A 26,827-nucleotide genomic window follows, 5' to 3' on the forward strand; every position below is an offset into this window, starting at 1 on the left:
ATTATTTATCCTTTAGAAATCTGCAGCTTTGATCCCTTTTTCAAGACAAAAAGTACAGATATTTTTAGGATTCGATAAAATAGATAAATGGGTAGATTTAAAGGAAATCAATAAAAGTAAAGGAGCCCCATCAATCTACATCCTGCTACAATGTCTCTTCTGCGTCTTGTCAGATTTTCTTTCTGTTCTAACGTGACAGTGGAGTCAACAGGAAGTCGCTGTGACTGCAGAAATGTAAGCAGTTTCCTCTCGTCATGTCCGTGACAGAGCACCTGCGACAGACTTCCGCAGTAAGGGAAAATAAATTGAACACGCAAAGAGGAAAAATAGGAATCTGACCTACATAGGCTGCAACGCCTAGGTCATTGCATTGAAGTGGGAGATGCCTGAGGCTGGCAATGATGCAGAGTGGTGACCCCATAGGAAACCCCTGTGAATTACTTTTGTTTTGCCTGTTATTTACGTCTATTACGGCTCTGGGGAAACGAGTTTCAGAGCTGCATCGAAAATGTATTATTAATTTTTTTTTTCTTTCTTTGAACCAGAATCCAGTAGATGTTTTGGTCCGACGGAGATGTACCACTTCTCCCCTTGTCCGGAGCTTGGCCTTTTTTAAGCCATGTTGTAAATGGGAAAGTTCTGCAGAAACGTCGGCCCACGAAGCCCGGCTGACCGTGAACGCTTGCGTTGCAGCCAGTACCCGTCATCTTGTGTGAACGACCTATGACACAATCAAGGTTCAGTAGTACTCTACATTTTCCTACCTTGACCGACTTCGGTCAAGGTTTGTGTGACAAACTGAAATTGCCAATTGATCTTTGAACGGCGCTCTTATCTAATGCAGGAACTTATTGGCCTGTTATTTGTGGTGATTCAAGGCCAAAGAAAACACACAAACCCATGATTGTGTAAGGATTTCGTGGAGGTTCGAACTGAGTTTTCTGGGACTTTCTTCGGTAGTAATTTATCTTAGGATCGTTTAATTTTGCAGAATTTATATAAACAATAGATTAGAACTTGCTCAAGCTCTGACTAAAGTGTTTCTCTGTAATCGCCTGTGCCAGCTGAGCATGTCAAAGTGGTTATCTTCAAAAAAGACCACATGCTCCCAGGGACCTGCCTCGCTTGACATGAAAGAACAGCCCAAAAATCACTGATTTGGAGGAGGAGGCCCAGAACACAAACATTACTCCGACAATGACAAAGAACACCAAAAAAAGAGAGACTAAGGAAAGCAAACACACACACACACACACACAGACTGAGGATAATGGCTTCTCAAGCTCAGTCAAATGGTCTCCATATGCCGGCTCAGCCCAGGGCAGCCGGCATGTGTGCCCTTCTTTTAGATCATTATGACGCAGCTGCATGCAAGGCTCACTATAACGTCACATTGTCTATTTATTTATTTTTTGGTTTATATATTCTTTTTTTTTTTACTTCTTCTTGGTGTTTGACGCCCATCTGGTCCCACCAGACAGGGATCCAGGCCGGGGCTTCACTTGAGACTCACTCATGCTGCAGCGACGGAGTTGCTGGGGCAAGTTGTTAACTTCACTACCATGAAGTACCTGTTCTGCATCAACAGGTACTGCTGCAGTTCTACCGCATGTCTATGGCTCAGTGTTATTTCAAATGTGGGACCCTGACAGTTTAGCGCTTCCTTTTCCTCTTCAGACCCCACATCCACCCAACCAGACCCACAGCCTCCACCCAGCCAAGCTGGCTCCGGCTGCCACAAATTGACCGTATTTAATTTCATTTAGAAGAAAGGATGAGTGTGCACCTAATTAGGTAATTTCCTTTTATTTGACATTTTACTAGAAACAGATATTTCATCAGTTTTTTCCATTATTATTATTTTATTTAGAATTTCTAAGGAACAACTAATTTAGTTATTTCCTTTTATTTGGCATTAAGTGAGAAATATTTATTAAAATATTTCCTTTTCTGCTTTTTTATTTTTTGTATTTGGACTTTCTGAGGACAAAGCGCACTTATTGCCTTTGATATTTATTGAGAGAAAGATATTTCTTTTTTTTTTTATTTCTATTTTGTTATTTAGAATTTCTGAGGAACACAAGACACAGATTTCCTTTTATATGATATGAATTGAGAAATAAATATATCTAAATATTTGATATTTTTTTAAATATGATTTTTATTTAGAATTTCCAAGGAACACCTAATTCGGTTATTTCCTTTTTGTTTGACATTTATCGAGAAATAAATATTTTATTTTTGTTTGTTCATTTTTATTTTTTTATTTAGCATTTCTGAGGAACACAAGTGTGCATTTCCTTTTATATATTATGAATTGAGAAATAAATATATTTAAATATATCATTTTTTAATATAATTTTTACTTTAAATTTCCAAGAAACACCTAATTCAGTTATTTCCTTTTATCTGACATTTATTTAGAAATAGATATTTCATTTGTTTTTCATTTTTGTTTTTTATTAGAATTTCTGAGGAGCACAAGACACGTATTTCCTTTTATATAAGAATAAGAATAAGAATAAGAATAAGAACAACTTTATTTATCCCAAAGGAAACTGTTGTGCCAGAGTTTCAAGTAAAACTTAACAATAATAAATAGTAGGAAATTGTAAAAAAACAGTAAAAAAAATTAAAAGGGGGGGGGGAGTAAGAAATACAAACAAAACTATAAAATGTCGAAGTTAAGGCTATAAAGTGTTTTCAGGTCTTAAGTACAAAGATTTGATATCATATCAAAGATATGATATAAATTGAGAAATAAATATATTTAAATATTTCTTAACTTAATTCAGTTATTTCCTTTTATTTGGCATCGATTGCGATACAAATATATATATATATATATATATATATATATATATATTATTTATTTTTTTTTTCAATTTAGAATTTCTAAGTCTAAAATTAGGGTGAGGGGTTGAACCTTAGAAGTCTACAATTACTTATTTAAATTTAGTCCACTCCCTCCCCCTGCAAACGTCTTTGCTTTTTGCTTAAACGTTTGTCGACGAGAACGTTGCTTTCGAAAGAAAGAAAGAACGGATCAACCTTCGATGACAACATAAAGTTGATCAGAGAGAAAAAGAGAGAGAGAGAGAGAGGGAGGAGGAGGAGGTGGAAGAGGGCCGGCCCCGGAGTTTTCTTAACCGGCGATGCTGCTTGCTGGGCGGCAGAGCGTCTTGAACCCGCCGTTATGGCATCGGAGCGCCGCGGGCTGGTGTACCTGATCACCGGGGGCTGCGGTTTCCTCGGCGGGCACCTGCTGAAGCTGCTGCTGGAGCGCGAAGAAGGGCTGCGGGAGGTGCGCGTCTTCGACAAGCACGTAGACGCCGCCGTGCGTGAGCCGGGCTCAGGTGAGGAGTGCGACGTGGAACCGCAACGTTTGACCCCGCAGTTTGGGTCGCCGGTCCCGATATTGCAGCGCGGTTTCGGTCGGACCTGCGAGAGGATCGGTCGAGATATCGTGCTGTATCGCGATATGTCACGATATTCGCGAGGATTAGGTGTCCGAACCTGTCACTTTTTTTTTTTTTTTTTTTTTTTGTTGTAATGCGAGAGTCATCTTTGGAGAGAAAAGTTCCTCTTTCCCCTATCTCACTATCTCACCATCACTCCTCACGCATTCACGACAACAAACTTCATGTTGTGTAAGTTCCTTTCTGGGCAGAAAGTGCAGAGCAAAAAAAAAATTGTTTTTTGTTTTTTTCCACATGAAGTAGTCTAGGGGGAGGCAGGAACCCCTACAGACCTGATGCGACACAACAGATGGTGATGTGACTCAGCTGGGCATCTCCACATGGAAATTAATCACATTATCCTGACATGTCGGACACAAGAAGGCTGTTCTCCACCTCCAGCTTTTACTTCCTAAGTCTGTATCCTGTTAGAGTCGCTGGAAATCAGTCTGGCCGTGGGGTACTCACCCCAGCCAGGGGCAGGGTGTGGTGGCGTTGGACCTTGGGGGTCCTGTTGTTCCTCCAAGCTGGAGGGATGAGCACTGTTTGGCTTGGCAGATGGAGCTCCACGGGGGTGCGGGCGGCCAGGCAAGCCTGGGATGTTGTGGTGGTGGTGGGGATGCTTGGACAGTCACGAATGCACTCCAAGATAGATGTTTCCAAAGTTGAATTCCTTTTTTTTTTTGTTCAGTTTTAATGTTAACAAAAGCAAACGTGTGTGTGTGTGTGTGTGTGTGTGTGTGTGTGTTGCTCCCTAACCAGAGCATTCAGCTGTAGCAAATGCATGAAGCATTAAATCAACTTTAAATACCAGTCCCGCCCTCCCCCTTTCTGCCTGCAGCAGGACTCAGAACCCGCTCTAGTTTAGTGCACCGCTCAGATAAACCCGGCTCTGAAGACCTTGGGATCGCCATTATCATAAAACCCAGTGGAAAACAAAAGGCAATCCCAGGCCCTCAAGGCCGGTGGGGTGTTGACAGATTTTACCCTTCCCTCTCACCCAGAGTCCAGATCTGGTCTGGGCGGAGCAGGTAGAGCTGTCTCGGGGTCGACACGACACCACTGAGACCCAAACTGGAGGCCCTGCAGAAACCAGACTCATGACAAATAACTGTGAAAAAAGAAATGGTTGCAATACAAATGTTAAATATTAACAGATCCGTTAAATGCGCAGAGTTCTGCTTGGGTCGAACCCGGAGGTTATGATCGGCTCCAGGAGTCACACGACATATCAGGGGTTGCTGAGTGTTTCGAGAATGTTCTGCGGTTCTTGCTCAAGACCCTGGGTTTGGAGCGACACTGGTGCAGCTCTGAGCGCCACAGAGTCCAAGTTGGAAAACACTCTGTTGGCAAAACCTCTCTTGATCAGTTTAACTTTGCCTGACATTTTATTGTCATTCAACAGCGATGAATTATCCCCAAAGAAAGAGCTTTTATTTCCCGTAAACACTCATTTTGTTGGTTTGGGTAACTTTGTAAAATAAATGATAGAAATGCCCCCCCCCCATTCGTGATCTGTGATGTCATAACAAAGTGGTTTTTCCATGAAGGCAAAAAACAGGTGATTCAAACAGTCCTGTGCTGAGCATCTTATAAATATCGATAAATTGACTTTAGACTGCCTCAGGTGATGGTGACCTTGGAGGCAGCCTTCAGCGCCACACCCTCTCCCCGTCTAATGTCTCTGCAGGCCTGTTTTTCCTTCTCCAGCCGCAGCATGTTCATTTGCCTCTCTTCGTACCTTTCCTGCCCACAGACCAAACGGCGGTGTCTGTGATTCAAGGTGACATCACGGATTATGGCAGCGTGCTGGAGGCCACGCGTGGAGTGGATGTTGTGATCCACGCCGCCAGCGTGGTGGACGTCTGGCACCGGATCCCGGAGGCCGTCATCTATTCGGTCAATGTCACCGGTGAGTCAAGGAAAGCTCCGTGTGGGTGTGGAGGGAGTGGAACGGAAAAGGGAGAGGCTCAAAACTTTACACTTTTTATTTTTTCTGACCTTCAGCAAAAAAAAAAAAAAAACAACATAAAAGCTGCGGAAACATTCCCAGTTCCGACCTTGTATGTCATCCTTGCCCTGGTTTCCTACACAGTCTGGGGATTTTTCTTTAACTGCTGAAATCTAGCCGTCTTCGTGCTTTTTCGTTGGCGCTTTTTATTTCCCATCACATCAGATGCAGATGAAACCAGGTGTCTTCATAGCACATATAAATAATTCATAGTTTAAAAGCTATGAAAATAGTTTCAGGGTATTTAGGTGTTGAGATGGATCGCGTTCCCTGCCGCCTTTCCTCTGAGGGCCGTAAAGGCTCCACGCCGCTGAGAGCAGAGCCCGTGTCACAGCTGTCGGTCCTCTAAGAACAGCTCCATTGTTTGCATGTCTGATAAAGTGAAACAGTATCTGACTCCAGGGTGGAAAGTCACGGTGGTTAGGATGTTTAGGTTCTTGATGTGAGGTGATGGTAATACTCCTTTGTAACACTATCTGTCACACCCAGTGCTTGAAACACCAGCTAAACATACCCTGGATCAGCCCAAAGGCTCTGGTTGTTTTCAAAGCGCGCTGGAAAATTGAACTTTGAACTGTGATAAATGTCATAATCCACCGCAAGATGCACAGGAAATAACTTAGCAGTTTGTCACACCGGCGCGACAGCCACTGCAGGTGTCGGGAGACATCTTTAACCACTTCAACATTTGAAACGTCTCCGGTTCGACCAGAGAGTGAGGAACTACTGTCACCAAAAAAAACCCCAGTAATAATAATAATAAATAATCAGCCAGAATTGCATCCCAATTGGGGAAATAGCGGCCCTCGGTGGTAAAACAGGCTAGAATTTTCCTTCATCTGGAGTTGATGTGTTTGAGAGGTGACTATCACTGTCAGTTTTTAAATTTAATGTTTTTTTTCTCAAACAAGCTAAATCAGTGAGACCCGTCGCACTTACTTCTCTTCACCGAGGTCGGGTGAGACGCGAGGTGGGGACGCTATCTCGTCGTAACACGAAGACGAGACGTTTCCTTCCTTCCTTTTTCATCAAGGTGCTTTGATGAAAAACAGATTGCCTGTAATTCTTTGCCCTTGAGTCACCCTACGTACGGCATAGAAAAAAAACAGAAAAAATGAAAGAGGGAGTGAACAGATTGAATTCGGGCCCTGAGATGTTGACGGTCTAATCCAGGGGTTTGCAAACTACGGGCCGCGGGCCACATCTGGCCCGTTGGTCTTTTTAATCCGGCCCGCCAAAGATCGGTACAGAATTCATACTTGATGTGAACGATTGAACGATTGCTTCAATGAATGTGGGAGCTCAAACAGGAGATTATTTCATTTTTGGAGCTACTTGAGAATTTTCCCGAGCTGAATGACACAGATTGGCTTTGTGATTTAGCCCTTACTGTGGACATACTGTCACACATGAATGAGCTGTACGTAAAGGTACAAGGGAAAAACAGGTTTGTGCGTGAAATGCAAGCAAACGTCAGAGCCGTCAAAACCAAGCTGGTTTTATTTTCAAGGCAAATGTCAGTCAAGGTTTAGACAAATGTCAGATGAGTCTGATATGTACTGTTAAAAAATGCGTTTTTTTTTTTTTTTGTGTGTCGTATCTTGTGCTGACCCGGCCTGTCTAAAAGTAAATGCGTCCCCTGAGCCAAAAAGTTTGCACGTCCCTGGTCTAGTCAGTGTTGAAGCGTTAGCTGGCATTTTCATAATAACAGCCATAACTCTCGGGCTTTTTGTATCCGGGGTTTGTTTTGAATTATTCTCAGAAAGAATCTTGCATTAGATTAGTCTTATTTAATCCTGACAAAGTAAATCCTGGTAAAAAAAAAAAAAAAAAAAAGATGCAGCACATGCATGCACATCTCAAGCTGACGGTTAAATATCTGCAAACTCTGTCTTTGCTTTTTGACCTCTAATCGCCTTGTTGACTAATCGATTCAACAAAAAAAGAAAGAGGAGTGAACGTTTTAGTTTCACTTCCACAAAAGTATGCAAAAATACACTGCTTGAAAACAGCAATAGATATCTTATATATATCATATAGATGGATAATTTGTTAGAAACATCCAGGAAACAAAGAATTAAAATAATCATAGTAATATTTTTTATTATAAACATATGTATATTTCAATAATATTAAAAAAAACATTTAATTGTGGTTTATCCTTCAGCTTTGTTTGATTTTCATCAAAAGCATTGCTCAATGTTCTGTGTTGAATAAGATTTTATTAATTTATAGGAGAAAACAAAAGGACTTCAACTATTCTGCACACCAATTTGTGCTCAAATGTCTTATTTCACTGCCAACATATTTAGAATGATGTTTATACTATCATTATATCCTATCAATACATATCCAAATGCACTGCGGACAGCAAAATATGAATTTCACTGCACAGGGAAACACGTTTCTACACTGTGCATGTGACAATAAACGCTTTGAATCTTGAAAAGTGTAAGGGTTCTACTTATTAGTCATTAGTCTGACCAGATCCGGCTTCTCTTCTTCCTCCTTTGGGAGGTGGAAGGTGCTCTGGGGGTAAAAAGTAGGAACACGTTCTCCATGGCAGAACACACTTAGTTCCGGTTCCGCTGCCGCTGTGAATGTGACGTGTGTCTGGGCCTGGAACCGAGCTGTAAATGCCTACGGTTTTCCTGACGGCTCGTGTCTTTTTCAGGGACAGAGAATGTGATCAAGGCCTGCTTGGAGAACGGCATCACCTGCCTGTTGTACACCAGCACCATGGAGGTGATCGGGCCCAACGTCAACCATCAACCCTTTATCAGGTGAGGATCTGAGGAACCCCTTTTCCAGCCCCAAGGGTCGAGTACAAAGGACACAACAACATGCTGGTTTAATCAGCAGAACATCTGAGGACCATCCTATTGCAATCATGGCCTTGATTATAACCAGAAAGAAAACAAAATACCACTTGGTTTTCGCTAATCGGAAGAAATATTTCATCCTGACAAATGGGGGGGACCCAAGTACCGAGGGGGATTTAGGTTTAATATCACATTATTTGAAAAGGAAAGGTTGCAGGCAGCAGAAAATTGGTTTAATTACAGGCGCATTAGACCTTTCAGTCTCTCCGTGTTGTCCTGCCCAGGTTTCTCTCCAGACTCTCCATCTTCTTCCCACTGTCTGTTTACAGACAGAGGGTTCATTGGAGACTGTCCATCGGGGTGAATGAGTTGCAGGGCTGGATCCAGCCTCCGGCCTCACTGTCAGCTGCAATCGCCTCCCAACGACACACACGACCTCACATTCAGGGGGGGAAATAATAAATTGAAATAAGGATAAGCCGCGTTTATGATGATAAGTCCATGTAGAACAGACCTGGGTACATTACGGCCGCATCTGGCCCATTTTGCTTTTTTATCCGGCACGCCAAACAATTTTCTTTGACTATTTTAACAAGTATTTTCAATCACTATTGACTTTAGATACCCCTTTTTTTCCTTTTGTTTTGATTTTGTACGAATGATTACATTCAAAACAATTTCGGTAAATTTAAATGATCATTCATTATTTTAAAGTTGAAATAAAATGCCAAAAAATTGAAGTATTTAAATTGCAATTTTCATTTTGTTCAATTTACACGATACCTAGTTAGCCCGCACATAAAATTAAATCTGAATTGTGGCCCGCCAGCCAAAATAATTGCCCAGCCCTGATATCGAAGAATAACCCACAGCAATTCTAAAGCTGTAATCAATCTGGAATAAAGTTTTTTTAAATAGCAATATCATTAAATATATTTACTCTATAGGGGCATTATACAAAGGTAAAAATATTTTGCTTTAGAGCATTTTAATCTAATTTTAATTTTAATTTTAAGTAAGAATAAGAGAATAAGAATAAGAACAACCTTATTTATCCCAAAGGAAATTGTTGTGCCAGAGTTACAATAATAACTAATAATAATAATAAGATGTATAAAATAATAAGATGTATAAAAATGTATGAACAGTATAATCAGTAAAAAAAAAACAAAAAAAACAAGGGGAAAACAAGAAATATAACTCAACTATAAAGTGTCTTAAGTCCCAAGTGAAGACTATAAAGTGTCTTAAGGTCTTAAATTTCCAAGTGAAAGATAAGGAGTGCACAAGAGTATGAAAAAATATTGTATATGTAGCTGTTATTAAGTGAAATATTGCAAGTAAACAAACATCCAATGGGGACAGTCTGACATATTCACTATTTGCAGTGAAGTTTTCTACTGCGATATGAGCAGAGCATCATCACCCTCACGCAACCCCTACTAACATATACCTTCGCCGAATGGCGACAAACCACCTTTTTTAATTCTTCCTGTCCCTGCATGTGTTTCTGTTGCAACGACGCCTTCTTCCCTGGGAAAACAAACGGTTTCCCTTTACCGCCAGATCCCACATGCCCTGGGTGTCTTTCACTGTTTGCCAGATCTTAGAGGTCTGGGCTGGTCCTCCCGACACACCCTGTCTCTTCCTCACATCTGAGTCTCCGGCTCTCTCTTTATGCAGGGGTGATGAGGACACGCCTTACAACGTGAATCACACCATGGCATACCCCAAAAGCAAAGCCAAAGCAGAGCGGTTGATCCTAGAGGCAAATGGAACCAAGGTATGGTTGCTTTTCTGGTTCTTGATTCACCAATTTTTTTCAAGCCACATGAAAAAAAGGCTGTGTAGAATATGAAAGTGTGTGTGTGAGCGAGTGCATTTTCTGTGTTGACCCTGGACACAACTTCAAATATCAAGTTGCACAACAAAGAGTCATTAGATAAAATGAAGATTTATAGTTTATGGATATGATTCACAGAAACCCAGTTTTGTTTGTTTGTATGCAATTACTCACTCATCCAGATTAACTATGTTTTGTGAATGAGGAGGAGTGGCGGATGTTGCGTGCTTGTCCACAGCTACGCAGTGAGTAATAAATTCACCGTAAAATCTCATCCCAGGGATGGCCGGATTCGGATCAAGTCAGAACAAGTGTGAAAATGCCATGTTTACGCATCGGCATCTCTTGAAAGGAGAGGAATGAGGGTTAGCCGCGGCAACACAAAGTATATGTGAATAAGAGTGAGCTAAGTGGAACTGTGAGGCTTCAGGGAGTGGAGATGATGAAGGTGGAGGGTTTTAAGTAGCGAGGGTTGCAATGGAGAGTATGGAAAAGAGGTGTAGAAGTGCATTCAAGCAGTATGGAGCGGGTGGGGAAAACGTCAGGATTAATGTGTGATAAAAGAGACGGTCAGACAGAACGAAAGGAGAGGTGTGGACGACAGCGGTGAGAACAGCGTTGCCATATGGTTTAGAGACAGTGGTACTGAGGAAGAGACAGGAAGCAGAGCTGGAGGTAGCAGAGATGAAGATGTTGAGGTTCTCTTTGGGAGTGACAAGGGTGGATGTTCATCAGAGGGGCAGCACATGTTAGCTGTTTTGGAGATGAGCTCAGACCGGGATGGTTCGGTCATGTACGGAGGAGGAAAAGTGAATATTTTAACTTAAATTGTCCCGGGGGGGCAATCGGGGGGCACATAGGGTAACAGCATCAAATTGTGAACATCAATGAGTGAATGTATAGGTAAAATATAGGTATAAGAATAAGAACAACTTTATTTATCCTGAAGGAAATTGTTGTGCCAGAGTTTCAAGTAAAACATAACAATAATAGATAATAGTAGGAAGGAGGGAGAATAAGAAATACAAATAAAATATAAAGTGTTAAAGTTAAGGCTATAAAGTTACAATGGCTATAATGAATAACTGTACTGGGCAAGAGACTGTGAAATAAGCTGCGCTCTGTATTTATGTAATAAATATATCATGAGCGGCATTACACTTGGCGTGGGGGGCTAGTATGGCGATGAAGGCTTTGTGGGGTTGCTGGGAAACGAGGAGTTGAACAGCTCTGGGAACAAACGTTGGTAGAAGGATTTTTAAGGCTGGAACTGCCAGGCAGAAGGCCGAAAGGAAGACCAAAGAGAAGATTTGCGGATGTAGTGGAAGACGACATGAAGTTGGTTGGTGTGGGAGAAGAGGATACAGAGAATAGGATTCAATGAAGGTTATTGACCCCTGAAGTGAGAAGCTGAAAGGAGAAGCTTTTCTGGAATCTGTGACGGATCCACGCGACCCGGTCTGATTTTCTGCTGATGCTCAAAGAACGCAGTGAGGAGATTCAAGTGAACTTACCGTCAATGCAGAATCCAAGTAACTGCAGGTTAACAGTGTTTGTGTTAGTTCCACGGCTTCTGAAAAAAACAGGTTCGACCGCTGTGGAATATATTACCGGTCAGATGTTTTGGAAGAATAAAATGTTTTTTCTCGAAACTGTTTAGCTATTTTCGATTTTACAGAAATACCTTTCCGAGAAAGCTGTAACTGGTCATGATGAATTCCAGATTCTGTTAAAGTACGGTCATCATTCACGGTTCAGCCATTTGAAATATGCAGAAGTTTGTTTAAAGACAGCGGGCCGCGGGGACTGGGTGGTATTTCAGCTATTAGCACAACAGCCCAAATACTGATTTTCCCCTTTGCCTCTCCCTTCCTCCGTGTTCAGCTGGAGGATGGCAGGTGTTTGCACACGTGCTCGCTGAGGCCCACGGGGATCTACGGCGAGGGCCACGAGCTGATCAAGGACTTCTACCAGAACTGCGTGGACAGAGGCGGCCTGCTCATCGGCGGTATCCCCAGCAACACGGAGCACGGGCGTGTTTATGCCGGTGAGTTCTCTGTCTCTGAGGCCCAAGGATCAACCGCTTCCTGGAAACCAGTGGAGAGAAAGCAGAAATTTGAGGCTATGCAAAACTGCACTTCCTCAATATATTAAATGAAAGGCCGGGCTAGACAGTCAGGCCAGACGGGCCATTTATAGTTCACTGTAATCATGTGCTGGCATGAATTTATTCAAGGTAGAAATTTTGAGCTCCTCCTTGTTTGCTCATGGTATGGTATTAAGAGGGTGGAGGATTTTAAGTCCTTAGGGTCAACGTTCCAGAGCAATGGAGTGTGTGGAAAAGAGGTGAAGAAATATGTTCAAGTACGTTCCAAAGGGCGGAGAAAAGTTTCGGGTGTGATAACGGAATATTAACTAGAACAACTGATGATGTCTGGTTTAGAGACCGTGGCATGAAGATGTTGAGGTTCTCTTTGGGAGTTATATGTTATATGTTCTGGAGATACAGTCAGACTGAGATGTTTTGGACATGTACAGAGGAGGGATGTTGAAGATCCGAGTAGGAGGACGCTGAGGTTGGAGCTGCCAGGCAGGAGGCCGAGCGTGAGACCAAAAAGAAGATTTATGGAGGGAGTTGAAGAAGACGTGACTTTGGTGTGACAGAAGAGCATGCAGAGGAGCGGGTTTGGTGGAGGTGGATGACTGACTGTGGTGACCCGAAGTAAAAGATAGTCAATATTTCGAGCCTTCAGTTGACCTAGTTTATGTTTTCTTTTCTACTGCTGGAAGAAACCAGTGAACCTGGTGGAAATCCACACGATAAGGGAAGAAGGGAGGGAGGAAGGCATCAAGAGGAGGTCGATTCACTGCGGCGTCTCCTGAAGGGTGTAGCTTAAAGGAAAAAAAGAAGAAGACTTGAATCTGGAAATGTTGATTCACGTTATTTTGCTGTGCGTGTGTGTTTTTTCCCAGGCAACGTGGCTTGGATGCACATTCTGGCAGCGCGGGCCCTGAGAGAGCGCCCCCACGCCGTAGGAGGCGAGGCTTACTTCTGCTACGACGACTCGCCTTACAAGAGCTACGAGGACTTCAACATGCTCTTCCTCTCTACCTTCAACTTCCGGAGAATCCGCATGCCTCTGCTGCTGCTGTGGCTGTTCGCTCTGGTGAACGACATCTGCCGTTGGATACTCAGCCCCCTCTACAACTACACTCCGCTGCTAAACAGTTACACCCTGGCGGTGGCGTGCACCTCCTTCACGGTGCGCACAGACAAAGCTCTGCGCCACTTCCAGTACCGGCCGCTCTACGATTGGGAACAGTGTCGGCAACGCACGCAAGGGTGGGTGGACACGTTCCGGGAGGCCTCCAAAGACTCCTAGCGCGACCGGCTGACTCGAGGCTACGCTGAAACCCGGTGTTAGCACTGGTTGTAATCCAGCTTTCAATGTTATGGCTATATATCGTATACAAACCGCAAAGAGCCACTAATTCCATCTTTAGCCAATTGTTATCTGCACACTGTCAGGAATATTTAATTTTATTTCATTTTTTTCCTCTTGTTTAATTTAACACAAATAGCTTATTTTTATCAGTATTTCAGGCCAAAGTGGTAGACATGTCATTATATCCAGAAGTGTTTCCGTTATATCAGTGATACCTGTTGGTATATATGGCCGGGGAGACAGGCGATGCAGTCAGCTTTAAGGAAATGAAGAAGCATAACGATTATTGTGTTATTCTGTCTGTGATTATTTGGTACAAGCAGGGGAGTGTGCCTCATGATTTAAGGGGAATCCCTCAGAAGGTCCAAGACACACAGCTCTGGTGAAGATTATAAACAGGCTGTTATGATGTCAACTTGCATAAACACGATTTTTCCTCCAGTAATCTTTCATACTGACGAAGGGGAGAGGTAGTAATCCGGTGGGGGAAAAATGATTTTCCAGCTGTGTGTTGCAAAGTGCGTACACCGGTGATCCTCAAATGCAAGAGTTCACGGAATACTCTTTATTTTTATTTCTGGAACCCCTCTTCGGACGCCCTCGCTGTGAGTTTAGAAACCCCCCGATGATATTAGGAAGCAGGCGTTTCCAAACCTGTCCGTTAGACTGCAGTCACTTTCACGTGACTGTTTTTCAGACTTAATTTATACGGTTATTAATTTTTTTCCTTAACTCTTGGACCCTCCCCACAGGCTAGGACTTGAAATTGAAGTATTTTGTATTCCTCAGTGTCATCAGATTTCAAGCTGGCAGATAAATATAAAGAAAGTGATTGACAATCAATATTTTATTTTTAAAAAAATATATAATTACTTTGTTATATTAATGTTTAAAATAAAATCTTAATATATTCATGAGTGCCGTTGGTTGCAACACGCGTGTTTCTTCATGTTTCTCTGCTTATGTAACCATCAAACCCCCGGTAAATGCTTGGAGGTTGTGCCACAGAGTTACTATGGAGACCTGTCATTACATGACTCAGCCCTGCCATATCACAGAATGGGTGTCCCCCAAACTTATTTTTACCTCCAGTCTACGCAATGGACGTGTTGCTGTGTTTTTTTTTCTCCATGGAGATCACAATATTTACATGAGGGCCACGTGGAGAGCAGGGGAAAGAGATTGTAATCTCTACAACACGTTGAAAAAAAATTTGACTGGGGAAGCCTTTTGTGTTGTTACTGCAGAATTGTTTTGTATCCACTTGGTTACATTGACCACACGCCGTAGTAATCAGTACCCGATATCTCAAATTCTAATCCGAATCTTTCACTTTGTGATTTAAAGATAATCCTTGTGGCGTCTCGTGTTTGTATTCAACTTCAAATGACACACAGCATCTGTCAAACAACAGATGTGACTAAACAACTGGCATTTTAGGAGGATTACTTCACTTGAACCAATCAGACTTTTTGATCGTTATGCAAGATAAATGCAAGATGAGGTTTTTCGCACTTTGGATTGAGGTGAGGTCATCACGGGTAGAACAGAGGAAATTCATTTTCGGCTTGAGTTTTCTGGCCTGAAGAAATAATTGGACACACTGTTCCTTTCCAGGAGATTCAGATTAGATTTTATGCCTCATGACAAGCGGAGATCTCAAAGTCTTGAGGATAAAATGTGAAAAACACATCTGTTAACTGGAACTGATTCCAAAATATCTGTCCAAATACCTTTTGTCTAGACTCCATGTAGCTGAAGAAGTGCCAGGTGCAGAAGGCAGATTTGCATGTTATGCAACCATGCCACACCTCTTTTGTTATTTTCACTTTGCATCCAGTGAAAATAAGAAACACTTGCTCTTTTTCTGTCACTTTTAGCATTATCAATATGAACTGCCAATCAAAATCCTTCTTTTTTTAAGTATGGAAATACAGAATAAGTAAGTACCATAAGTTGCTTACTAATGCTTAGTATTATGTGTAAGCATGGCAACTTACGGTCAAGTAATCTAGAAGTACATTCATTAACAGAAGGGAATGAATTCTGATTTCATGGGGAATTAAACTGATGCATTAATGTTATTGCGACAAGTTAGAGATTACATGATGGTTACTTGTTATTGTTGTCAGCATAACATTTTGAGTGTCTTTAAAGAAATCCTGTCCCATTTTTGTCTGTCTCTGAGCCAGAGTGAAGTGTTCAAGGGTAAATGGCTTCAAAAAATGCACTTTGCTTTTATGATTCTTACATTAGGGTAATGAGAGGGGATAAAATGAATCTTAAATATATCTATAATCCGAGCTATTGGAATTCATGTCAGTGCAGTGGAGTGTGGAATCATACGTACCTAGAATAATTCAGACGTAACAGTGGAATCGTACATACCTGGAATAATTCAGATGTTATTGAGAAAGCACAAAAAAGGGTAATTGCGGCCTCTGTTGGTTTAACCGATGAATTGGAAATACGTTTCATGTGTGAGTCATGTTTTATGTCATGCAGGTCTCCCCTGAGGGGAGTAGCCCGGAGGAAAAGAAGAACAAGAAGAAGAATGTATAAAGTATGCTGGAATGCATACTTGTAAATATGTGAACATGAAAGAAAATGGGATAAAAGAAAAGAAAATAAAAAAAGTCAAGGTATGAAAGTCAGAGGAAAGATTGATGTTTTGGAGCGACACCGTTACTGTGGAACGGCAAGGGAGGCTCCTCTGCGGATGCGTGCGGGTTCCCGAAGTGTCGACGGGAGCGCGCACGTCGCTGTCAGTCGGAAATGCGGGCGGCTGGTGTAGGATGTGTATCCGCCGCTGTACTTGGATAAATTGAACAAAGAAAGTCGGTTTCGCTGTTGGGGCGACGAGCCTGATGCTTTATTGAAATAGTTTCGTCACATATGTGCGTCTGAACGGGGTGACTGGCGCGTTCAGCGAGCGAGTTCGTTTTCAGAAACGGAACACTATCGGCTCATGCTAATAGTCCCATTAGGCTAAATTAAGCTAACTTAGCTAGCTGGTGACTTAGCCGCTAGCACAGCGACTGCGGGACGCTCGCCCCACCAACTCGCCCCTGCTCGGCGGTTCTTGCGACGCTGTCTCCTCCTGGTATTTTCATTTTCGCGGAGGAGGCTGCACAACCGGAGCTGTGGCGGGGGGACGCACGACCGAGAACCCCCTGGCTCTCCAGGCGGACTGATCACAGTGGCACGCCGGCCGTGGGTGAGTTGAGCAACGGAGTTTTAAGTATGGCTTGACCTGGGCAGCCAAGTGGCCAAGGCCGTGGACGCCATCCACCGGGGCCTGGTCTGGGGGCAGCATGTAGACTATCAGCTGTGAGTGAATCGTAGCTCTTCTGTGCTCGATCAGTATGTTGAACCCCTTCAGGAGACAGGCCTCCATGGAGGAACCGTAACAAAGTGGCTGCTGATGTTATTAGCGGTTAGCATGTAACCGATAGCCGTCTGGAGGCTACAGCACAGACCTTAACCTGCTACATCAGCAAAATACTGGGTCACCCTGCCTGTCGGGGGCGCTTTGTTGATAACGATGCTGTTACTGCGGCTTTTCGGAAAGTAAATGTTTCGATCTCGAGCGGACTAAAATCTCTAACAAAGCTCGATAGCAGTTGTTGCATGTTGTTCTGGGTGTTTCTAACTTGTCCGCTCTTTGCAACGACAAAAGTGCCACTTGTAAGATCACCTTCGAGCATTATCAGCACCGTTTGAGCCCAGCATGCATGCAGACTGACAAACAACAAAAGTAACTCAAAATATCTCTTAAACGTAATTATAATGTTTTTCTGCTACAAAAGACAGCTTCTCTCAATCAAGCATCCATGGTGTGTGATTTAGAAATATTTATTATTGTGTGACGTTAATCGCTAAATCAATATATGTGACTATGACTTTGCTTTCATGTCAGACTTGAGTTTACCAACGATATATTTTCTTTAAAAAGAAATTCTCTATCAAGTGTTTATGCTTTAGTGTTTTTTTTTTCGAAGTGTGTTTTGCATGAATTCTTATCTTACCTTACAAGTGTCGCGTATAATTTTGTTGAGTAGTTACTAGTGAGTTGCAGCTGCGCTTTAGCCGTTTAAAAGTCAAGTCAATTGTGGTTTGTGTTTATTAAGGAGAGAGTACAGTGGAACCATGGCAGAACTTTCGACGCTGTCCCCGTCTCCACCTGCGCTTGGTGACCCCCATGCAACTCCATCCATTCCTGCAGCCTCATCTGAGGTTTCAGCTCCAGATTCTGCAAAGAAGACACTTTTACCCAAATCCTCCCTCTACCATGACAAGGCTTTGGCTCAAGCACAGGTAGTGGGTTCAACCTCAGTTCCCCAGGAGCCGTTAAATCAAACGAAGCTTATCTCCGAGACCCCCCTCCCATCATCATTACATGAGGCAGCCCCACAGAGAGCAGTCTCAGGCGGGGATGATGCTGAGCACGGTGCTCATGTTGGGGAACACGAGCCGATGGCCGATCAGCCACTGGCTCCACAGCCCCTAAACACTGAAGCAGACCCTCTAGCACTGACAGTTGAACCATCTTCTCAGAAAGAAGCACAACCTGGATCCCCGTCTCCCGATTTGCACCCTGGTCCGAATCTTTACCCTAATGTGCACGTCACTCACAACCCCAGTCCTGTGATGGATGATGGCCAGTTTACATTAAGTCAACCCCAGGATGCAGGTTCGAGTCTCTCAGCCACTGCTCCAGGAGCCACCTCTGCTGCAGCTGAAGAAGAAAGCCCCCAGTCATCTCAAAAAGCACAAACCCCTCCACGTCAGCCGCCCCCTATGTCCCCAAAGTCTGAAAGTGAACGAGATAAAGTCGAGCAGTTCCTCACCCCCACCAGGGCTGACCACCCCAGCCCCACAGTCCCTCTGATCCACGAGCCAGCCTCAGCTCTGCCGTCAAACAACCCTCGGCCAGCTCCCGACTCACTCAGCTATCTGGAGTCAGCCAGCCTGATGTCAGGCACATTGGAGTCTCTGTCTGGGTTCGGAGAGGATGGAAGCTCTGTGGGCTCAGACTCGGAGATTAATGGCCTGGCTGTCAGACGCACTGATAAATACGGCTTTCTAGGTGGGAGTCAGTACAGTGAAGGCAGGTAAGATTCCCCACCCCAACCCCTCATCTATACTTCAAGCGAATTTTGCAAAGTGATTGAAGTGATTTTCTGGCACAGCTGATCCGTGTTGTGAAATTAGAGATAGATGCAGTCTGTTAGGAACAGGAAGAAACACTCTTCCCCTTTTTATGCTCTTGTTTCCACCCAACAACATACGCAACATGAGACAGGGTTAGGTTGTGGGTAGAGACCATTTTACACAGATTGAACTGAGTCACATCAACCGTCTCTCTCGAATCAGCCCCTCTGCCTTCTTCTTAACCAGCCTTTCTACATCTCCACCACTGCACACGCTCTCTGATGCCTCAAACCTATCAGGCCGTCTTTGTGTTTTCCATTAGTCTGACTCAGATAACGCTCAGAGCCGTTATGTGACTCATGCTCGTGCACCGACTGCAGCTCTGCTTTACAGCCCCTCTTCTCTTGTGCGATCTGTTTGTAGATTTCAGACACACTAATTGGCTCTCTTACTTTTGAATAATTGAAGTGTATATCGATTTGCTAGGGGTTGTCCACTGTTGGGCCCAGTATGTGTGTGCCATCTTAGCAATTTGCAGTCCAGAGAGAGGATCCAGCAATTTGATAGTCATTAAAATGACAAATTTCGAAACATGAAAGTGAAAAAGAGTAAGCTATCGTCTGAGCGTGTCCAATTCTGTGACTGATATCTTTTTTGATATTTGGCACTGACAGTGAAAAAGAAGTTCGTGTTGAGGTGGCCAGACAGCGAGAGATGAAGTGGCTGGAAATGTTCAACAACTGGGATAAGTGGATCAAGCATCGCTTCCAGAAGGTACGTACATGACTCTGTCCAATGTTTGTGTTGTAGCGTGTTGGGGCTTAAGTGGCGGTGTTGTGATGGACGCAGAGGTGTCATGCATTATTGCATGTTTTTCCGCTGTTGCAGGTAAAGATGCGCTGCAGGAAAGGGATTCCGTCATCTCTGAGGGCCAAAGCCTGGCAGCTGCTGTCAAATAGCCAGGAGCTCTTGGAGGCCAATAAAGGAAAATTTGAGGTAAATTAGTCACCAGCACTAACATTCTCACACTCACGCAAACAGGAAGAACATTATTGTTCTGCCTGATAAAAATTAAGGGTGCAAACTTTTTGTAAAAGGAAATGGAGACCGAGCTGAGCAGTTGCAGCTCCAGGGGTGCAGCAGGGTAGCAGGTGCAGACGTAGGAAGCTGTAAGCCTCTTATCAAGACCTGTAATCCTGCCTGTCACCTCCCTGATGCTGCATCAATGCTGGAGGGGGTGTGAGGCAGGCCTTAGCTGGGTCTGTTTTCCTGTAGGCCTCCATGCTTCGTCCTGGTTGTAGTTTAATTCCAACAGTCAAATTGCCTCAACCATAGAGGCAGTGGTTTCTTGGATGTCTGTTTGTTTCTAGGTGATTAACTTGTTTTATATTTATTGTTTTGGTTAATTTTTTTGTCGTAACTTCTTCTGATTGGTGTGATATAAGAATTCCACTCACCGGGTGAAAAGGATAATAAATAGTTAAATTAATTTATCCAAGACAACTCGGATGACATGCAGGAGCATGAAGTCACATTCACAGTAATTTTAAAAACTGCAAATGCACATTTGATCCCCACATCATTCTTAGTTCTTCAATGGGTTAATTTATTGAAGGTAGTTATGTTTCTTTTTCTTCAGGGAACATTGTTCTGTTCTCACCCTCCGTTCATCTGCTCTACCCAGCGCTCAGAATACAAATTCATGTTTGTTCCCGGTTTAACCCGGCATTTCAAGTTTCTATTTTTTTTTCCTTGCAGGAACTGGAGAGAGAACCCGGTGAGGCCAAATGGCTGGACATTATAGAAAAGGATCTCCACAGACAGTTCCCCTTCCATGAGATGTTTGCTGCTCGAGGGGGACACGGGTAAAACTAACAAATTAAAAAGAATAGTGCTCTGATTTTTCTGTTGGAGGAAATAGAAATAACTGTAAACACACCGCAGTGGACACATTTTCTAATAAACAAACCTTTCTGCAACAAAAACACAGTGCAAGAGTGCAAGTTATGTGCAAATAAGTAATCCAGTCTTGAAAGAGGAAAAACCCAAATCTAAATTTTCATGGTGAGACAAACAAATATTTTAATTTTCAGTTTCCATCCATCCATCTTTTGCTGCTTATCCAGCACTCTGGGTTGCGAGGGATGCTGGAGCCTATCCCAGCTGTATTTTCAGTTTCCATCCAAGTAAACGTTAACATTTTCAAATCTAAAAATCCAAGTTGGTACAACCCATACAAGGTTCCCCACAGCTTCCCCATTGGTTTTGGTCACTTAGGCATCGTTTCCTTCACAAGGATGAACTCTGGTTGCTTTGTCTTCTGTGTAAATGTGGCCTCTGCTTCTTCTAGGCAGCAGGATCTGTACCGGATTCTGAAGGCTTACACCATCTACAAGCCTGATGAGGGCTACTGCCAAGCTCAGGCTCCCGTGGCTGCTGTGCTTCTCATGCACATGCCCGCTGAGGTGAGGGGTTGCCGCCCTGCCGGAGAAGACAGTCTTTCACTAGTGCAATAAGATGTGTACTTTTTCTATTGTCATTCAACACTCATGTCTAATAATACATTTAAAGGTGCAGCATGTGTAAGCATGATAGCTTGTGTGTGTGTGTGTGTGTGTGTGTGTGTGCGTGTGTGTGCGTGTGTGTGCGTGTGTGTGTGTGTGTGTGTGTGTGCGCGCGCACGCATGCGTTCGCCTATCCTTTTCTCCCCTCTCCTAACATGTCTATCAAAAAAGCAAGGAAGCAAAATTATTAGTAGCATAAACTCAGATAGAGGGTTAAAGGTTTATATTTAGTTACTTAGTAAGTCAGAAGTAACAGCACATGCATGGTGATAGTCAGCAGCCAGACCAAGGCGACTGACTAGGGTTTCTAGCAACTACAAAACTTGTGAGGTGCCAGTAGGACACGGTCAAGTTCAGGTTCCTGGGGAACCAAAAAAAGTGACTATTCTAATAAGTCCCACCACAAGGTCCCATCTGTATTCTGTCAGTTCATTCACACCCTTGTATAAATGGGTGTGAACTGTTAGGTGTTTGTGTGAGAATGCAGAGATGCAGCTTGGACTGACAAGATGCCTGCCTGCCTGCCTGCCTGCCTGTGTGTGTGTGTGTGTGTGTTCGTGTGTGCGTGCGTGTGTGTGTCTCATGTAACAGTGTTTTGTAATTGTGAAACAGTTGCTGCAGATGATGCAAAAAGACAGGAAACACCGTTTTGTATGGAAGCTCTCGAATTTTCCTTCAGTCATTTTGTTTTTGTTTTTTTTAATCACAGTTATGACACAGCAATCACATCGTCTCAACAAAAGGATTTAGTTTTTGTGTTTTGTTTATGGGTGAAGGAGAAGGATCATTGACTCCGCAGTGTTAAGTACATCCACAAATGGGCAGATGAGAACAGTTCCCCTCTGCAAGCACGTTTGTCATTCCTTTAGTCAAGACTCCCCTTTTAAATATCAATGACTGCCTGCTGTACTGTTCCTCAGTCTAGCTACTGTGATGGCGTGCATCGAGTTTTGGATTGTGATGTTGAAAACGGACTGCAGTTCTAATAAGCTCTCATCCGTTATCAAAATGAGGACCCCCCTGCCAAAAACAGAAATCTTATAGGTCTCATGGATAAGAAACAGTAAGTGGAGACTGTTGGACAGCCAGGTGGACAGGACGCGGGCCAGTCAGAGCGCCCCCTGGGCTGTGTCCCACATTTCCTGTCTATATCAATAATCACCCGACTGTAAATCCCCAGAGAACATTCATGGGAAATGAGGTCAGACTAAACAAAAGGAACAGGAGCTGTGGGGAAAAGATGGTCGCAGAGGAACACGGAGGTCCGCTATTCTTGCAGCCGTAGCGTCTTCCCCACCAAATAGAAGTGTTTATATAGTATAACAATGGCCTCTATTAGCATCACCACTCAGATATTGATAATCTGCAGGTTCCCTTCGTCTCACTCCTGCAGTGCAAACAAGTGAGAGTTGAATGTTTTTGAATAAAGTCGCAACCTTCGTTTTGCATCTGTTTTCTGACGTTTGTTGTTCGACTCTGGCTTTGTTCCACAGCAAGCCTTTTGGTGCCTGGTCCAGATATGTGAGAAGTATCTCCCCGGCTACTACAGTGCCGGACTGGTGAGTAATGGACCGAAAAGTCCTATGCATGACGAGCTGAGTTTCTCACCCTTTTATTTTAATTTTCAAACTTCAATCGCCTGCCACAGGAAGCCATCCAACTGGACGGAGAGATCTTCTTCTCCCTCCTGCGGCGCACGTGTCCAATGGCATACCGTCATCTCAAGAAGTTTAAGATTGACCCCATTCTCTACATGACCGAGTGGTTCATGTGCATCTTCTCGCGGACGCTGCCATGGTCCTCTGTGTTGCGTGTTTGGGACATGTTCTTCTGCGAAGGTAATGTTGATCCCTGCACCCTTTTGGCCAGTTGTTCCCAAAACCTTTACGCTTGGTTTGTAACAGTTTGCAAGTATTTATATGTGTACCGAGATCAGTGTGATAGCTGACGGTTTATTTATTGATTTTCAAATTGAGTATTGTGATGAAAATCATATCTGCCTGTACCAGGGGCTAAAAAGCAAAAAGCCAACAGATCTTTTTCAGAAAAAAAGATGGTTGATGTCCTTTTTTTTAAAATCTCAGGACATGTTTTAGACTTTGCGATGAATGATTGTCACAGTCGTTGCCGTGTGAGACCGACACGACGAGCTCGACCAGAATCACCATGCAGTCCATTCTTACTGTTTGCTGAGTATTTAATCAGAAAACTAAGGGCAGTGTGTTTCCACAGGCGTGAAGATCGTGTTCCGCGTAGGGCTGGTGCTGCTGAAGCAGATGCTGGGCTCTGTGGACAAACTCCGCGAGCTTCAGGGCATGTATGAAACCATGGAACGTCTTCGGAGCATCTCCCCAGACACCATCCGAGAGGAGGTCCTGGTGCAGGAGGTGGGTTTCTCCTCGCACCGTCCATATCTGCTCTGACTGTTAGTCAGCGCCACGCGGTGCGAGTCATCTTGTTCCGTTGCGCCGAGTCGACTAATCTTCACTTCCTCTCTCTGGTGTGTGTCTGATGTGTTGTCCAGATTATCTTGCTCCCGGTGACGGAGGCGCTCATAGAGAGGGAGTGCAACGTCCAGGTGAGGAAGTGGAGAGAGTCCAGAGGGGAGCTGACCCACGAGCCGGGCCGCCGCTTCCACGGAGCACGTCCCATTTTCGAGTACAAACGCCGAGCTGCGTCCATCAGCTCCGGCGGCAGCTTTTCCTTTCTGGCCAGCACGATTCCTCCTCCGGGACCTCTGAGGGCGTCGTCCAGCCTCCTGTCACTCCCCGGCTTTCGCAAGTCCAAGACGCCTTTCCACTCCCACACCAAGAAAACCTCCTTTTCAGGCCCCTCAGGGATGGAAGCGCAGCACCCTCATTCGCCACCTTCGACTACGAGTCCCAGCCGTGGCCCCAGCAGCAAGCCGCCCATTCCCCCAGGGGCAGGACAGAGGGCGCCTCAGGTTCAGAGCCCTCTGGTTGGGGGCGGCTTGTCGCGTGGCTCAGCCCCATCCTCAGACGGCGCCGCTTTCCACAATGAGGGCGCGTCACCACCCAACACCCTGTCCACCTCGCCGAGGATTGTTTCTGAACAGATAACCCCCACCATCCCCTCTCCCACCGCAAACAACGCCCCCCTGTCACCCTGCCCTGATCTGAAAAAGGAGGCCGCCGTCGAGGTCCTGACTGTTGAGGAGGAGGGCAAGAAAAAGAGGAAGAGCAAGGAGGACAAGAGGAAGGAGAAAGAAGAGGAGAGGAAAAAGCTGAAGGAGAGGAAGGAGAGGGAAAAGGCGGACAAGGAGAGGCTGAAGAAGGAGAAGGAGCGGCTTGAGAAGGAGAAGAAGAAAGGGGGGAAGAAAAAGGATAAAGGGGGAGGAGAGACTGAGGAGAAAAATGGAGCCGCGGCATCAAAAGATTCAGCCTAGTTTTTCCTGCCTGTCATTCCGGAATAATGAAGATGGACACTGAGTGGGGTTGGGGAGGCGGGCGGGGGGGGTGGCTGGGACGAAAGACACCCAGGAAGAGTGATCGATAAATGAGATCACGCTGACAGAGTAGTCACTGGACGATGGGGAAAAATCTGGATTATGGTTTCAAAAGCACCTCGGGGAACTGGGAGGGTGGGGGCGGGGCTTTCTTTTTTAGAAAAGGCAAATTTCCTTTTTCAACTGGAGCACGAGCTGTGAAACCTTAACATTTCAGGACGTCGCAGTCATCTTTTTTTTTTTTTTTTTTAATTTATTTTGTTTTTATTGTTTTTAAATCCGATCAATGGCAGCAGTTTGGTAGAAAGGAAGACCCTCACTGGGCCACCGGGAGCAGGTTGGCAGGAATAGCCACAGTGCCATTGAACTTGTAAATAGACAGAACACAGGACCCGTTCGGCGCTCCCCGTCACTCCTCAGCTGCGGACAGGAGAACCACACGGAAAAGATGGAACCCTCCGGAAAGCAGGCACCGACGAAAGAAACGCTCCTAACCTGGATGATGTACTTATTGCCGTGTTGTTTGTTTGTGTGTGTGTGTGTGTGTGTGTGTCTGCGCCGGGTCTAAGCCGTGTGTGTGCCGGGACTAAGGGGTAGTGAAAGTGTGTAGCTGTTCTGATGTCGCCTCCGTGGCCCGAATCCCTGTCCCGTTCAAGCACCACAGAATTCAGATTTTCGACCCTTTCTGTGCGCGACCCTAAATTTTATGTCACAGTCTTAATCGACTGTGATGCGCCGCCGCTCCGGATTCATCTGACGTTTACGATTTTTTTTTTTTTTTTTGGAGATTTGTCACAACTGTGATGAAGTCAGACTGAAATATGAAGGAGGCGAAACAAAGGAATATGTCAGGTTTGAGCAGTGAATCAGAGGAGAGCGCCAAGGCCTGCAGGGCAATGGTTCCCGTTAAGAAGGAAATGGAAACAAGACAGACGCTGAGTGGTGGCGCCCGTTAAAACTTGTTTTTATCCCCCCCTCAAACTAATTACCGAGGGGGGCAGTTCTGTTTTTAGACCCGGCCTTAGTAATAAACATTTTGAGTGTGACATTGCAAAAAACGTTTGCAACACTTAGTAACACGGTCGCACCTGAATGTCCTGCAGCGACCTTGCGCCAACCCTGCAGACCAAATAGCCGCATGTCAGTTTGGTATTATCTTTTTTTTTTTTTTTTTTTTTTAACTGTTTGCCAAATTTCAGTATGATTATGGACTTGAGTTGACTGACCCATTGGAATGTGATCTCACGTGTCTTTAGGAAGAAAAAAAAAAAAATAGAAGGAAAAATGAAGGATGACCTTTGCACTTGTGATTTTTGTCACAAAGCACCACTGAAGTCAAATCACTCCGTTCATGTGATCACGCTGCCTGGAGGGGCACTCTGACTCTGCAGGGGGCGCTCCTCCACCACGGCAGACTGACAGACCCCAAAATCTTAATGGACCCCAGCCTCCTAGTCGCCGCCCTCTACCCAGTCTTATGCTAGTCACTGCTGGGGGGTAAAGAGAGTGGCGGCGGGCTGGTTTGTGAAGAGTGAGGTACCAGTGAAAGCGTGAGCCTTTGACCTTTGGGCTCTGATGTATTTATGTACAAAGTGGTTAATTTAAAGCAAATATAGTATATTATGACTTATTATTATTTGAATCTGACTATTTTTCTATGAGAGTGAGAGACACCTGGTTGACTGGAAGGACCGCAGACTGCAGGCATGGCAGCTGCATAGGGATCATACGTTTGTTCTTTTCTTTGCACGTCTGCACGTCAAGTCTTTGGCTTTTCACGCGACAAACTCGGTGCACGTCTCCGCTGTCATTTTGTTTTCATTTTGTTTAATATAAGCTTACTTTCATTGTCGGTCGAGTCGGCGTGAGACCTCGCGTTTCCATTTTAATTTCCGAGTTTCGGCGTAAAAGCCTTGAGTGGGGGGGGGGGGTCAGAACAAAATGTGTGCGTGGGGTGGGGGGGGGCAGCAGACACTGAGCTAAGCGATTCGACTGAAGTTTTTTGGGAGCCAGAGGTCTTAATGATGTAAATGTATTTTGAGGAGGTGTGATTTTTTTTTTTC

General features: G+C 44.3%; 2 protein-coding genes and 1 long non-coding RNA gene across 3 annotated transcripts; all 3 read left to right on the forward strand.

Annotated features, from left to right (window-relative positions):
* The first annotated feature begins 473 nt into the window (after positions 1 to 473).
* LOC147217486 (uncharacterized) lies at positions 474 to 1,747 on the forward strand. Its single transcript, XR_015108985.1, has 3 exons — positions 474 to 737; positions 1,478 to 1,588; positions 1,678 to 1,747. It is a non-coding gene; the product is annotated as an uncharacterized LOC147217486 (long non-coding RNA).
* Positions 1,748 to 3,016: 1,269 nt separating this feature from the next.
* On the forward strand, positions 3,017 to 14,502 carry hsd3b7 (hydroxy-delta-5-steroid dehydrogenase, 3 beta- and steroid delta-isomerase). The gene is made up of 6 exons (XM_086176325.1): positions 3,017 to 3,356; positions 5,215 to 5,370; positions 8,144 to 8,252; positions 9,975 to 10,074; positions 12,019 to 12,181; positions 13,108 to 14,502. Exons 1-6 carry the CDS (start codon positions 3,197 to 3,199, stop codon positions 13,515 to 13,517), a joined length of 1,098 nt encoding a protein of 365 aa, XP_086032451.1. The 5' UTR covers positions 3,017 to 3,196; the 3' UTR covers positions 13,518 to 14,502.
* Positions 14,503 to 16,347: 1,845 nt separating this feature from the next.
* tbc1d10b (TBC1 domain family, member 10b) lies at positions 16,348 to 24,736 on the forward strand. The gene is made up of 10 exons (XM_086176324.1): positions 16,348 to 16,797; positions 17,711 to 18,694; positions 19,409 to 19,508; positions 19,623 to 19,730; positions 20,493 to 20,599; positions 21,085 to 21,199; positions 22,792 to 22,857; positions 22,947 to 23,136; positions 23,531 to 23,685; positions 23,823 to 24,736. The coding sequence occupies exons 2-10, from the start codon at positions 17,730 to 17,732 to the stop codon at positions 24,702 to 24,704; spliced, it is 2,688 nt and encodes an 895-aa protein (XP_086032450.1). The 5' UTR covers positions 16,348 to 16,797; positions 17,711 to 17,729; the 3' UTR covers positions 24,705 to 24,736.
* The last annotated feature ends 2,091 nt before the right edge of the window (positions 24,737 to 26,827 follow it).

The sequence above is a fragment of the Fistularia commersonii genome, chromosome 28, assembly GCF_037954325.1.
Source record: "Fistularia commersonii isolate RoL2024-O1a breed Wild chromosome 28, RoL_Fcom_v1.0, whole genome shotgun sequence".
Classification (NCBI taxonomy): domain Eukaryota; kingdom Metazoa; phylum Chordata; class Actinopteri; order Syngnathiformes; family Fistulariidae; genus Fistularia; species Fistularia commersonii.